At 40.5% G+C, this 14,302-nt stretch overlaps 1 protein-coding gene across 1 annotated transcript in view; it reads right to left on the bottom strand.

Moving 5' to 3' along the window:
* LOC126161364 (dynein axonemal heavy chain 7) overlaps positions 1 to 14,302 on the bottom strand; it is a 1,035,864-nt gene that overhangs the window by 430,515 nt on the left and 591,047 nt on the right. Inside the window, exon 37 of the mRNA XM_049917134.1 lies at positions 1,582 to 1,722. Within this exon, the coding sequence (XP_049773091.1) occupies positions 1,582 to 1,722 (141 nt within the window). The remainder of the gene's footprint in view (positions 1 to 1,581; positions 1,723 to 14,302) is intronic.

Raw genomic sequence — 14,302 nt, 5'->3', positions numbered from 1 at the left:
CTGGTGGACTACAAGAAGGGCATGGGATCTGCATGATGGTTTCTGCAGAAATCCACTGCAGACCAAAGCTTCAAGAGGGTCCACTTCACCAATGAGAGTGTGATGAATGCTCACAATCTGCATACATGGGCCAATGTGAACCCACAAGCTACATGTATGCTTGCCTCACAACACAAATTTATCCTTAATGTGGGGTCTGGCATTGTCAGTGTCTACTGAATTGGCCTATATATACTCACAGACTAACTTGATAGTCACACATATCTCAGATTCCTGCAAGAGGCTCTGCTGGACATGCTGAATGATGTTCCCATTTATTTGTTTCTGCATTTGATTTTAGCATGATGGAACCACAAGTATTTCAGCAGGCAAGTGAGGTCACATCTTCAGGCAACCTTTCCCATCAGCTGGATTGATCACAATGAATCAGTCAAATGGCCACCATGATCACCCGATCTCTCCCCTATTGATTTTTTTTTCCTGTGGGATTATCAAAAGTGCCTTGTGTATGAAACACCTGTTACATTATGGTAGACCTAGTTGGCAGGATTGCTGTGGAAACATGATGTCTTTGAGATACACCAGGTATCTTTGAGAGGATGTTCCGTTCAATGCAGTGTATCTTAATGTATCTGGACAAAACTTTGAGCATCTCACACTGTGGGCCTCGATTCGTAGCATGTGATTCCCAGTTCCTATGTGATTACTGCCCAGTGTACCACGTCAGTTTGTAATTGTTTCTTTTTTTTATCACCCTCTATAAACACAAATTATGCTGGACAAGGATTAAATCTAGGCTTCTCGTTTGGTATACAGTTTTCACTGTGTTCACATAATGAACTTTCATGTATGAAAGTCTTCTTTGAACAATGGAAAATCAGGGATGGAATAACAACAACATGAATCACAACAGATTGCTACACACAACACAAATAAGGCATTGAGTAGCAGGCAGGAACATATAAAATTACACTAAGCTACCAAAGTCTTTTCAGATGTAGAAAAACACACACACATTCATAGAAGCATAACTCACACACACACACACGTGACCACTGTTGTATGTAGGCATTAAGTCCTGACTGCAATGAGGTGCAGTTCAGATGCTACCCTCATCAGAAGTCAGTGGCTCTTTGTGTGTGGTGAGTACCAGTCTATCCTAACTTATAACAACTCTTTTGAGTTTCACAACTGAACTCTTGGTACCAATTATGTTTTGAGCTATTGTGATAAGTTAAAACTCAATGGTAAGGTTGAGATGCAAACCTGGATCTCTGCTTTTCACAGGCATTGCACTATTAACTGAACATCCTTGCATACTTACAGACTGATTATAGATTCTGATGTAAATGTAGTTTCTTGGCAACACAGTACAGTAAGTGTCTGACTGCATAGCCAAAGACCTCAGATCAAATTTTCAGCTGGGCCTAGGATTTTTCTGTCACTTACCATATTATTTCCTTCACCTTTGATGATCACAATTATCTTCAAAATATCTGTTAACCAAATTTCGATTCATATGTGCTGAAGGGGCTACATTACACTGAAAAATGTTTTCTTGATGATATGGTGATGACCAACCTGAACAGATTTATCCCGTTGACGATCAAATACTCGCATTTTTTCACAAATATCTGCTTTTTCATCTGTTGGAAATATATTTGGAACTTCTCCAGAATTCAGAAGGTTGCTGAGATCTTCAAGAAAGGACTCTTCTTTGATCTGACAATTAAAAACAAAATGTTGAATTATTTAACTTAATTATTATTTAAATTACACATCTAACCATACAAATACGAGTTAATCAACTACTGAACTGGTGAATTTTTGCAATAATAAAATGTGAATACAACTAAATTTGGTAATTGTAAAACATACATCTTACTGCAAGCATAGGCTCCTTGACCTTATCTACATATTAACATTCTGAAGCAGTATTAGTCCTATAATTCTGCACAACATGTTTACTGCCACAATTTTTGGGAAGACATGTGATGCATGCGAGCAGTTTTATATGACATCTTAAATTTTGTCACCCTGTGTGATCTAATTAAAAAGTTGGAACACTTTTCTTGTTTCAGCTATGTAACTTCAGCAAGTCACCTATATCACATTCAAAACAGGCTTTGTTGTTTTGAGAAACCTGTAGGCCTGTTTGCACAGCTCCTATCCACTAGTCACATAATTACCTAATTCTTTCGATCTTCTCTTCTGAAAGCTTCTCCTCACACCTGTGGAGAAGGGCTAGGGAAGTTAATAATAAAGATGCCATTTGAGCACTAACATAATAAAATCCCCTTTGAGTCAGAGTGTGCAGATAGATATAACAGACCAGTAAATGGCTGATTTGTAAGTGAGAAATGAAATACAACAGCTCCCCACAGTTGTAACTATCAGTTTTCTAAATAAACTGAGATACTGAATCAATGTCTTTCTTTAAACCCTGAAGACATGAGCTGTACTCTTATTCTGTTATGTTACCAACATGAGAGACTCAATTACTGGTACTACAGTGGTGGCAATCTACATTCACATACATACTCCACAAGACACAGTATGGTGTGTGGCAGAGGGTACCTTGTACCACTACTTCTTATTTCCTTTACTGTTCCACTCACAAATAAAACAAGGGAAAAATAACTGACCATATGCTGCCATAAAAGTCATTATTTCTCATTGTATCTTATCTTTGTGGTCCATATGTAAAATGAATGTTGGTGGCAGCAGAACTGTTCTGCAGTCAATTTGAAATGCTGGTTGTCTAAGTTTTCTTAACATTGTTGCTCAAAAAGAACATTGTATTCCGTCCAGAAATTCCCATTTTTGTTTCCAAAGCACCTCCGTAATATATGTGAGTCAATATTTAAATGATATGGCTGTGTCAAGCAGGGCAATACTAACATGGTATCTGAAAACTATGGGTTTGTTTTTCCAACTCAACCACACTAATTTACATTTTTCTACATTTAGAGCTACCCACCATCATCACACCAACTATAAATTTTGTCTAAGTCATCTTGTGTCCTCCTGCAGTCACCCAAGCTAATAAGGGGCCAATGCTGTAGAGTATTCTTTTCAAAACTGAATTTTGGTTCCATTTGTTCCTGGCAGCTTTTTATATTTACAAGTCTTTCAGTTCCTGTACACGAAAGCATCATCAGCAAACAACAGCAGATTATTGCCCATTCTGTCTACCACATCAGTGATGTATATAGAATATAATAGGGGTCCTATCAAACGTCTCTGGGGCACTCCTGACGATAACACTTGTCTATGATGAACACTTTCCATTGAGGACAACATACTGGGTCTATTACTTAAGACATCTTTGAGCCACTCAAATTTCTGTTAACTTACTTTCATATGAATTCAGTTCCTGCAGTGGGGTACCATGTAAAATTTCAGAACACCAGAAATATGGAATCTGTCTCTTGTCACCGGCTGCTGTGGCTGAGCGGTTCTAGACGCTTCAGTCTGGAACTGCGTGACTGCTATTGTCGCAGGTTCGAATCGTACCTCGGGCATGGATGTGTGTGATGTCCTTAGGTTAGTTACGTTTAAGTAGTTCTAGGGACTGATGACCTCATATGTTAAGTCCCATAATGCTCAGAGCCATTTGAACCATTTTTTTGTCCCTTGTCCTCCATCCATAGTTCACAGTATATCACCTAAGTAAAGGGTAAGTTGAATTTCACACGAATGATGATTTTTAAAACCATACTGTTCCCTGGATGTTAGCTATATTGTATTCAGAATCAGAATATGTTCAAGAATTCTGCAACAAAGCAATGTTAAGGGTATTAGTCTGTAATTTTGCATGTCCATTCTTTTACCCTTCTTATATACAGGAGTCACCTGTGCTTTTTTCTACCCACTTGCGACTTTGTGATGGGCGAGAAATTTGTTATAAACGCAAGCTAATAAGGGGCCAATGCTGCAGAATATTATTTTCAAAACTGAATTAGGGGTCCATCTGGATGTGGCTGCTTATTTGTTTTTCAACTCCTTCACTTGTTTTTCTATGCCAGGGATACATATTACTATGTATATCATTCATATGGGACACTGTGCATTTTTTGAAGGACGGTATGTTTGTAAGATCCTCCTGCAAGGCAGATCTCTTAAAAATGAAATTTAAAACTTCAGCTTCTGTATTGCTGTCTTCTGCTGTCACACCAGACTGGTCAATGAGTGGCTGGATGGAAGCTTTGGACCTCCTTAGCAATTTTTCAGAGGAACGTAATTTTCTTAGGTTCACAGTCAGATCTATTTCTAAGATATGACAGTGGTAGTTGTATAGTATGCTTCATGCATAATTCTTTCCACAGATGCACAAATCTCCACTAACCTTTGCCTGAGGTCAATTATGAGTCATCTTTCTGACCAAGAGTGCAACAGCCTTTGCTTCCTCAGCATTTTCTGAATCTCGTTGCTGAAACATGGAAGGCCTTTACCATCCTTCATCCACTTAGTAGGCAAATACTTCTTCAGATCCTGATCTACAGCCTGTTTAAAATTTGAACATAATTCCTTTTTGCCACAAAGTGGAATCAGACGATGTCACTTCACTGTCTATGTGAAATGCTGACAACTGCTTTGCTGCCCTTTGTAGCAGAGAGACTCTCACTTGCCTTCTTGACTGATTTATTCACTTTAATAATCATATTTGCTATGGTGACATCCTGATCACTAATCCCCACCTCTGTACTGACATAATTGACAAGATCCAGACTGTTTGTAGCTACAATGTCTAAGATACTTCCACTGCAAGTGAACAACTGAAGTAGCCGCTTGCTCATAACAGTTTTCAGAAAATATATTCAAAAGCATTTTCCAAAACTGTCTGTGTGTACCCCATGCAGCAAATCCATAGACGTTGCAGCCTACACTAAGCAGATTTAAGTCACCTCCCAGCTAGTACTGTATGATCTGGGAATTTACACACTGCTTTTTTCTTTGAATGACTCTGGAACTGCCATAGTGGAATCAGGTGTCTGGTAGAAACATCCAACAATTAACTTCATTTCACCTAGACCTGTTATATGCAACCAGATAACTTCAGTGTCACATACAATTTCGACTTCAATAGATGCAATATTTTTGTCAACTGCAATGGAAATGCTCCCTCCTGTGGCATCTAACCTGTCTTTCTGATATACATTCCATGACTTGCTAAATATATCAGAGTTTCTACTTTGGTCCCAAGAATAATTTGAGTGTGAGAACTTTTCTGGAAGGCAGTAACATTGGGAACTTTGTTACAAAAACTTTGACAATTAAGTGACAAAATTCTGACAATCAAAGCGTCTGGATAGGATCTGATTTTGCTATCTGTGTATCAACTGATATGTGTTCATCAAAGCACCTCAAACTATAGCCTAGCCTTAAAAACCTATATGTGTACTTCTTAAGTAGTCTGCTACCTGAGTAGCTGCTTCATTTTTGTACTGCACCCCTGACCTATCAAGGGGAGTCCTCCAGTTTATGACATGAGAATGCAGGTCCAGAAATCTTTAGCCGAGACTATCACAGAGTTGAAAAACCTTTTGGTTGAGAGCCTCCCCTCAGCTCCAAACCAGAGTACCACGATCAACTCCAGGAACATGAATGCATCTCATGCACAAGGCCAGAAACATTCACCACCTTCGTCCAACATCTGCATGAACTGAGGATGGCCTAAGAACCCAAGCAACAGGCATCGTTGGTGCCAATCTGATCCACAACTTGTGTATGACTGCATCCTGCATGTTGACAGCCGCAGGCAAGGCCATCTCAACATCTTGTATGAGGCCCCCAATAGACATACTGAGTGCACATTGGCTTCCTTACCAGCCCTGAGCGCTATCTTCCTAAGGGACTCCATAGCACACCTAACATTGGAGCTCCCAGTAACTAGAAGACCCCTGCCCATGTGTGTCAGCTCAGACGTTGCTGAAAGAACAGCCTCCTGTTCACTCAGTGTGTGAATAGGTGATACCAGTCAGCCAGCCTCTACACTGGCCCCCTGCCTCAAGCAATGTGGATGCGTTACCACCTGCATTTCGCCCTGCCATAAGGGCTGATCCACCACATTGGGTTTCTAGGAGTTGCCTTGCCAGCAGTTCCATTGGCCAAAACAAGCAACACGTGAGGTGTCCCACATGACATGCCAGAATCCCTGCCACAGCTACATCCTGATGCAGCAGCTTGAACGTGGCTGACCATAGCCAAAAGCACATTCAGCTGTTCACAAACTTCAGCTAGCTCCTCCCATGTCTGCACACAGTATGCAACCTTCCTACCTATCCTAGTGTAACTAACTGAAGTAGTAAGCTGTAAAAGCACATGGAAACCTAGTTATGTAACTTCCTACCCTCCTGAGATGTCACCAATGAACGCTGATGCCTTAATGATTATGTAGCTGGCTGTTCAGAGAAAATGAAAACTGCACGACAGACTGGCTGAATTTACACTTACTGTTAAAAATATGAGATGAAATGTGTCAAACAGAAAAACACACAAGAAATTTAAGAAATATATTAATAGGAAAAGACAGGAAAAGCTAAATATGAAACTTTTCACTCTACAGCTGAGGGCCTGACAGACTGGCTTAGTAAACCAACAAATTCTTGTCTTTAAACCACAAGAAATGCACTACCACTGTGCTATGGACTGAATTTACACTTGCAGTTACAAAATGCAAGATCAAACATCTGTAACAGAAAAACATGCATGAAATTTAAAAGTACTACTAAGAAAACACAGGAAAAGCTAAATACATAATTTGTCCCTACCCTATGGCTCCTACCCCTGTGACTGACCCCACTGCAAGACTTGCCCTATGCACTTTTCTACCACCACCTATACCAGTCCTGAGACTGGCAAAACATGTACTATCAAAGAGAGAGCCACCTGTGAAATGACACATCATATACCATCTGTTATGTGAATACTGTTCAGCCTTTCACATCACCAAGTTATCAGTTAGGATGAATGGGCAAAGACAGAGCTTGCATACTGGCAACACATAATATCCTGTTGTACAGCATACCCTACAATAAGACAGTCTTGACCTCAGTGCCACCTGCATTCTTGCCCTGAATACCAGTTTCTTAGATCTCTGTAGGTGGAATCTGGCACTACAGCAGGTCCTTGGTTGTTGCAACACACCTGGCCTTAATATATAGTAATTTCTTTGGTATCAGCATTTTTTTACACTAGCAATTCCTTTCTTCACTTCCTTTTAATTTTTTACTTCTTGTATTTTCTGACATGTCTATTTTTTCCGTCCTCATCCCACCTCTGTCACATGCAATGCACTTAGTCTCTCACCCCTATTAACTCATGACTGATATTTTAGCAGAAAGCTCTGTCTTGTATATTACCCTATCTTCCACCTTTAAGCTTCCAGGTTTTCAAAACTTGTCTGGTGCAGCACCCAACGATCAATCTCCCCTGATGCAGGTTCTGGGCCACTTTTCTGAACTATACCCCTTTTCCTAAATCTCACTAGTCCTTTCCCTTCACCCCTCGTCCTGCCCATTACTTTTGTTAATATAAATACATGACTTGTCGCTCTGGAGATGTGAACGGGTAACAGCTGAGGGCTTATCATTTACATGAGTTTAATTATGAAATTTCATAAAGAAGCATGTGAAAAAGTGAGGTATCATATGTCAGCAGAGTCCAATACTGATAACAAATCCACTGAATGATTAATATTTCTATTGTTGTTGTGCTCCTATGTTATTTTGGTTTTCATTAAAGTTATTTTCCACTTATTATTTGTTTTCTTAATGAAATTTAATAAACAAGCATGCAAATAGGGATATGATCAATCTCCTACATCACAACTGATCTTGTTGCAAAAAACACCTGGCTCAACAGAAGATTAAGCATACAAATGTGAAACAAGTTGCCTTATATTCATGTTATACATCCAAATGTATATATGGCTGCAAGCAGATTATCTACAGTTTTCTTAGTACTGTTGTGAGTCAATAAATCCCACCCATCACCTTTTATGCAACACAAAATTATAAATTCTTCTGTGGAGATAAGAGCAGCTGTCAAGAAGGAACCTTTTCAGTTTGTATTTAAATTTAAGATTGCTGTCTATTGGACATTTTATATCTTTGGCTAAGTGATCAAAAATTTTGGTGGCTGCATTGTGCACCCCCGTTTTGTGCTAAAGACAACATTGATGTGGTGTAATGAATGACATTTTTTCTTCTGGGATTGTAACTATGTACACCACTGCAGTAGCCATCAGAAAGATCATGGGAGGTGCACATCGGCACAGCGCGTCACAGACGGTAGTTGCCGCAAGTAGAGTCCCGTCCACCAGAGGGCACGTGAGAATTCAGACGCGACCTCTGCCGGTGGAACAACAACAATAACTCAGGCAGCACAGGCCGTGCCCATTCAGTTCACATCGGGCATGCCTAGGACACAGTCCCAGTCTACGCTAAGTGATGTGCGACAGAAAACGTGAACAGTGTTACTCCACAATTGGCAATGAGTAGGGTCGTCCTTTCGCATGTTGTGTCGTCGTTCCGGTTTCGCAGCTTATCCATGGCATGGAGGATTTAGTGCGGGTTTTGGTCGAGCAGCAGACGGAGCTCATGGCCACCATGAAACAAGTGCTTCTGCTGTCTTCAAATTATCGTCGCCGCACGCATCTTGTGGTGGCTAGGGTCGAGTTCTATCAATGCATGAAACAGCCCCATCAGTCTTACCGGGCGTGGGCCGCTACCCTGCACGGTCTTAGTCACAAGTGTCAGTTTGTCACGGAGCAGTCGCGAGAGTCGTATGCCCAAGTTACGGTATGCGACGTCATTGTACGTTCGGCCCCTGATAGGGAGGTCCGGCAACGGGCCCTGCAGTTAGAAGACCCTTCCCTTGAGGAAGTCCTGTCCATTGCTCAATTGTATGAAGTCTCTCACACCACTGGTCAACAGTTGGAAGCGTGGTGCGACGTTGCGGTGGTTCTGGGTTGCGTGGCCGCGTCCGCTGCGTCCAGGGTGGACGACGTGCAAGCGGTACAATCCAGCCATCACGGCCGCTCCCGCACATCGCATAAACAGAGTTCCGGCCGCCGGCCCCTGTTACCGTCCTGTGCGTCGTGCTATATACGAGTACATCATGATCGGTCAGAGTGCCCCCAGCGTTGGGCCGTTTGTCACAAATGTAATAAAAACGAGACATTGCTAAAGTTTGCCGCTCAGCCTCAAAAGAATCGAAGGAACAACAACAACAACAACTCAGGCAGCATGGGCCGTGCCCATTCAGTTCACATCGGGCATGCCTAGGACACAGTCCCGGTCTATGCTAAGTGAAGTGCGACGGAAAACATGAACAGTGTTACTACAACCACCATTCCTCTTGAACTGCAGTGGATTATTCACTACAAACTTCATAAGTGAATAAATATATTGTGAATCAGTCAGTACTCATGATGCCCAGGCCCTTACAGTGTTCTGCAAGATGGTCATGGGTGAGCACCACATATTAGTCTTACAGCAAATTTCTGAGTAATGAACACTTTATTTCTTAAAGCTGAGTTGACCCAGAACATTACACCATATGACATTAGTGAATAAAAATACTCAAAATATGTCAACTTACTGATTTGTCTCTACCCATGATTTGGAATGATTCCAACTGCAAATTTGCCTGAAATAAGTTTGTTTAGGAGCTACAAAATGTGATTTGATAGTTTAAATTCTCATTAATATGGAACACTTAAAAATCTGGACGTTTGTACCCTAGTGATTATTTACTCACCATGTGTTATACATATTACTGGTGGAGTACTTCCAGATGTGCAGAACTGAATATGTTGTATCTTTTTTAAATAAATAGTAAGATTATTCACAGAAAAACACTCAATAATACCTTTAAGAAAAGTATTTGCAAATTCTGCTGTTGCTGTATGTGTATTTGGATTGATTACAAACTAGTGTCATATTAAAATGGAATAATTATCCTTCTTGTATTTTAGACAAAAGGTCATTAACAAATACGAGAAACAATAGTGGATTTGAGTTTGATGCTTTTTAATATTGAAAAACAACAAATTCACAGCTTGCCAGACAGCTGGAGGAATGTACACACCTATCATAGCTGTAGCACAACGTGTACATGCAATATCACAGTTGCATAGTCTTGTTTGATGGTGAGTCAGTAAAAAGATAACACCACATGATGCATTCATAATTTGTAAGGTGAATTTGAGTTCCTGCTGATAATTTCTCTGACACAACTTTCTACATCTACTATTTTTGAATTTGCAACTCATTTAATATCCACAATAATTAGCTAAGTGTTAAATATGGAAATAAAACTGAATTAATAAAACTTTGTTTTTTTTTTTCTTCATATATGTTTGCTAATAGGATAAGTGTTCATGCAGCTTCCAGAGTTTCACAATAATGTGGAATCCAGTCAACATTTTCAACCTTGCACTGATGAAATATGAGGAATGTAATATACGATTTAAATTACCCACTTCTTCTGAAAAACTACATATGTATTATTTAGTAATTAATTTCCTGAACTTTCATTTTAATGATGTCGACATTTCATTAGAAATTCAGGAAACAGGAAAGAACAAACATCATAAATACTCTACCGTATCTTTGAACTGTGGTTCAAATAATGATTGTTGTGCTAACTAAAGTCCAAAACAAAAAGACAGTGCCTTTCTAGCTCGAAGAAAACATTACAGTAATAGTTTTCAGTGACAGAAAGAAAGGCTGTAAATGTTTTGGTTAAACGGACGAGGAAGAAAATCCTTATAGTTACGCAATGCACAAAGCTGGTTTCATTTCATAAAATTGGAATGCAAATTATACAAATGGAAGACAGATTTACAAAAACTATGAAATATGCACCAAAATGAAACTTGCAGAAGGGCGAAAGAAAAACTATTCTAAAGATATTAAACTGCTCATGTCAGTCAGTTTACTGTTACCAGGGGAGATCTGTGAGACAGGGTCCTCTGAACTGCAAATGAGATGAACAATACTAATATACAGGCTTCTTAAATATAGTTAATCAGCTTCAGGAAATTGTCCAGAAATGGAAATCGCAAAATTATGAAGTTGCCTCAAGTAAATGTATAGAGGACACATCATTAATAAGCAATACTATAGAGAAAATCATAGCTGACATGATATGATACATTATGTTATCTCCTAAAAATCAGCCAGGTTTTGAGCAAGAACTGTGTGCAAATTGCACATTATCATTTCAAATGAGGAAAGACAGAGTCACTTTGCAGCTGGTGAATACTATGACACATTAGCATATAACAGTGCCCGAGGTGTGTAACAGTGGATTACTCTTTCCACAGCGATATATATCTTTCCTCAGGAAACTCAGGCAAATTATGACCAACAAATTAAAAACCAACCATTCAGTTGCAAAAATCTTGTAACTGATGTGGCAAAATCCAGAAAAATGGGAGAGAATAAGTTGCAATATTATATTCAAAATGTTTTCTTACCAGTTGCAGAAAATAATTGCTGGCTCTTGGCCTGGACTAAAAACATCTCCATCTTAGAAGGACGATGAAAAGAAGTTTAATATAATTCAGATTCCATGCAGAATTAACAGTGTGATTCAGCCTCTCAACAAAGAAACTTTTCAACAATGTAAAGCATTTTGCAGAAAATTGTTGGACAATACAATTTCTGAAAGCCCTTTGTCACTTCCAGTTCATCAATAGAACAGTATCGTTAATTCTCAGACATTTGTGCACCATAATTATGCATAACCATGTTTTCATCAAGTACATCTCATAATCAGCACAGTATGCAAACCCAAGAACCAATTTCCTAGAGTTCATTCACCCAGTATTTGAGAATGATAGCAGTAGGCGACTTCCATTTAACTTAACACATAATTTGAAAACTCTGCAAAAAATTTTATCACTGAGACCCCCACAAAATGTGTTCGTATAGAAAAACCTCAGCATCAGGAGTAACATCTTAAATTATTACTTCTTTAATACTAATCTTATTTGCAACACATTTTTCAGACAGTATCCACTTATACTACTGAATGTAGCAGCAAAAATTTATAATTGTTTGACACGTCCTTCAGGAGATATAACATCATAAATACTGAAATAAGCCAAACACAAACTTTTGCTTAAAATGGAGCACAAATTACCCACATTACACTCATACAGTGTTTGATAATGAAAACACTTAGTGACTTCCAATGAACTTTATACATAATTTCAAATCTTTTCTACGTTATTTCTCATCAAAGACACCAACCACTTTCTCGAACGCCTGGAATCCCTACCCAGTCTGTTACCCCCGGAAACCATCCTTGTAACCATTGATGCCACTTCCTTATACACAAATATTCCGCATGTCCAGGGCCTCGCTGCGATGGAGCACTTCCTTTCACGCCGATCACCTGCTGCCCTACCTAAAACCTCTTTCCTCATTACCTTAGCCAGCTTCATCCTGACCCACAACTTCTTCACTTTTGAAGGCCAGACATACCAACAATTAAAGGGAACAGCCATGGGTACCAGGATGGCCCCCTCATACGCCAACCTATTCATGGGTCGCTTAGAGGAAGCCTTCTTGGTTACCCAGGCCTGCCAACCCAAAGTTTGGTACAGATTTATTGATGACATTTTCATGATCTGGACTCACAGTGAAGAAGAACTCCAGAATTTCCTCTCCAACCTCAACTCCTTTGGTTCCATCAGATTCACCTGGTCCTACTCTAAATCCCATGCCACTTTCCTTGACGTTGACCTCCACCTGTCCAATGGCCAGCTTCACACGTCCGTCCACATCAAACCCACCAACAAGCAACAGTACCTCCATTATGACAACTGCCACCCATTCCACATCAAACGGTCCCTTCCCTACAGCCTAGGTCTTCGTGGCAAACGAATCTGCTCCAGTCCGGAATCCTTGAACCATTACACCAACAACCTGAAAACAGCTTTTGCATCCCGTAACTACCCTCCCGACCTGGTACACAAGCAAATAACCAGAGCCACTTCCTCATCTCCTCAAACCCGGAACCTTCCACAGAAGAACCCCAAAAGTGCCCCACTTGTGACAGGATACTTTCCGGGACTGGATCAGATTCTGAATGTGACTCTCCAGCAGGGATACAACTTCCTCAAATCCTACCCTGAAATGAGATCCATCCTTCATGAAATCCTCCCCACTCCACCAAGAGTGTCTTTCCGCCGTCCACCTAACCTTCGTAACCTCTTAGTTCATCCCTATGCAATCCCCAAACCACCTTCCCTACCCTCTGGCTCCTACCCCTGTAACCGCCCCCTGTGTAAAACCTGTCCCATGCACCCTCCCACCACCACCTATTCCAGTCCTGTAACCCGGAAGGTGTACACGATCAAAGGCAGAGCCACGTGTGAAAGCACCCACGTGATTTAGCAACTGACCTGCCTACACTGTGAAGCTTTCTATGTGGGAATGACCAGCAACAAACTGTCCATTCGCATGAATGGACACAGGCAGACAGTGTTTGTTGGTAATGAGGATCACCCTGTGGCTAAACACGCCTTGGTGCACGGCCAGCACATCTTGGCACAGTGTTACACCGTCCGGGTTATCTGGATACTTCCCACTAACACCAACCTGTCAGAACTCCGGAGATGGGAACTTGCCCTTCAGCATATCCTCTCTTCTCGCTATCCGCCAGGCCTCATCTCTGCTAATTTCTAATTTCAATCTGCCGCCGCTCATACCTCACCTGTCTTTCAACATCATCTTTGCCTCTGTACTTCCGTCCCGACTGACATCTCTGCCCAAACTCTTTGCCTTTACAAATGTCTGCTTGTGTCTGTGTATATGCGGATGGATATGTGTGTGTGTGCGAGTGTACACCTGTCCTTTTTTCCCCCTAAGGTAAGTCTTTCCGCTCTCGGGATTGGAATGACTCCTTACCCTCTCCCTTAAAACCCATATCCTTTTGTCTTTCCTTCTCCTTCCCTCTTTCCTGACGAGGCAACCGTTGGTTGCGAAAGCTAGAATTTTGTGTGTATGTTTGTGTTTGTTTGTGTGTCTATCGACCTGCCAGCGCTTTTGTTTGGTAAGTCTCATCATCTTTCTTTTTAAATTTATTTCTCACTTACATGTTTAAGGACACTATTTAACACATTATCCCTTTGCAAAGTAATCACTGGAGTATAATTCTTTAATGAACTGGGGGTGGTACGTTTATTGGTGCTGAGTAAGCTCTGAATTAAAAGGGCGTAGATAATCCAGTCTGGATTATCTGTACATAGTTCCACAGTTTTTGAAAAAATGAAAACGAAATC

The sequence above is a fragment of the Schistocerca cancellata genome, chromosome 2 (assembly GCF_023864275.1).
Source record: "Schistocerca cancellata isolate TAMUIC-IGC-003103 chromosome 2, iqSchCanc2.1, whole genome shotgun sequence".
Classification (NCBI taxonomy): domain Eukaryota; kingdom Metazoa; phylum Arthropoda; class Insecta; order Orthoptera; family Acrididae; genus Schistocerca; species Schistocerca cancellata.
Note: the sequence above shows the minus strand (reverse complement) of the source record. Positions and strands in the feature narration are given on the sequence as shown.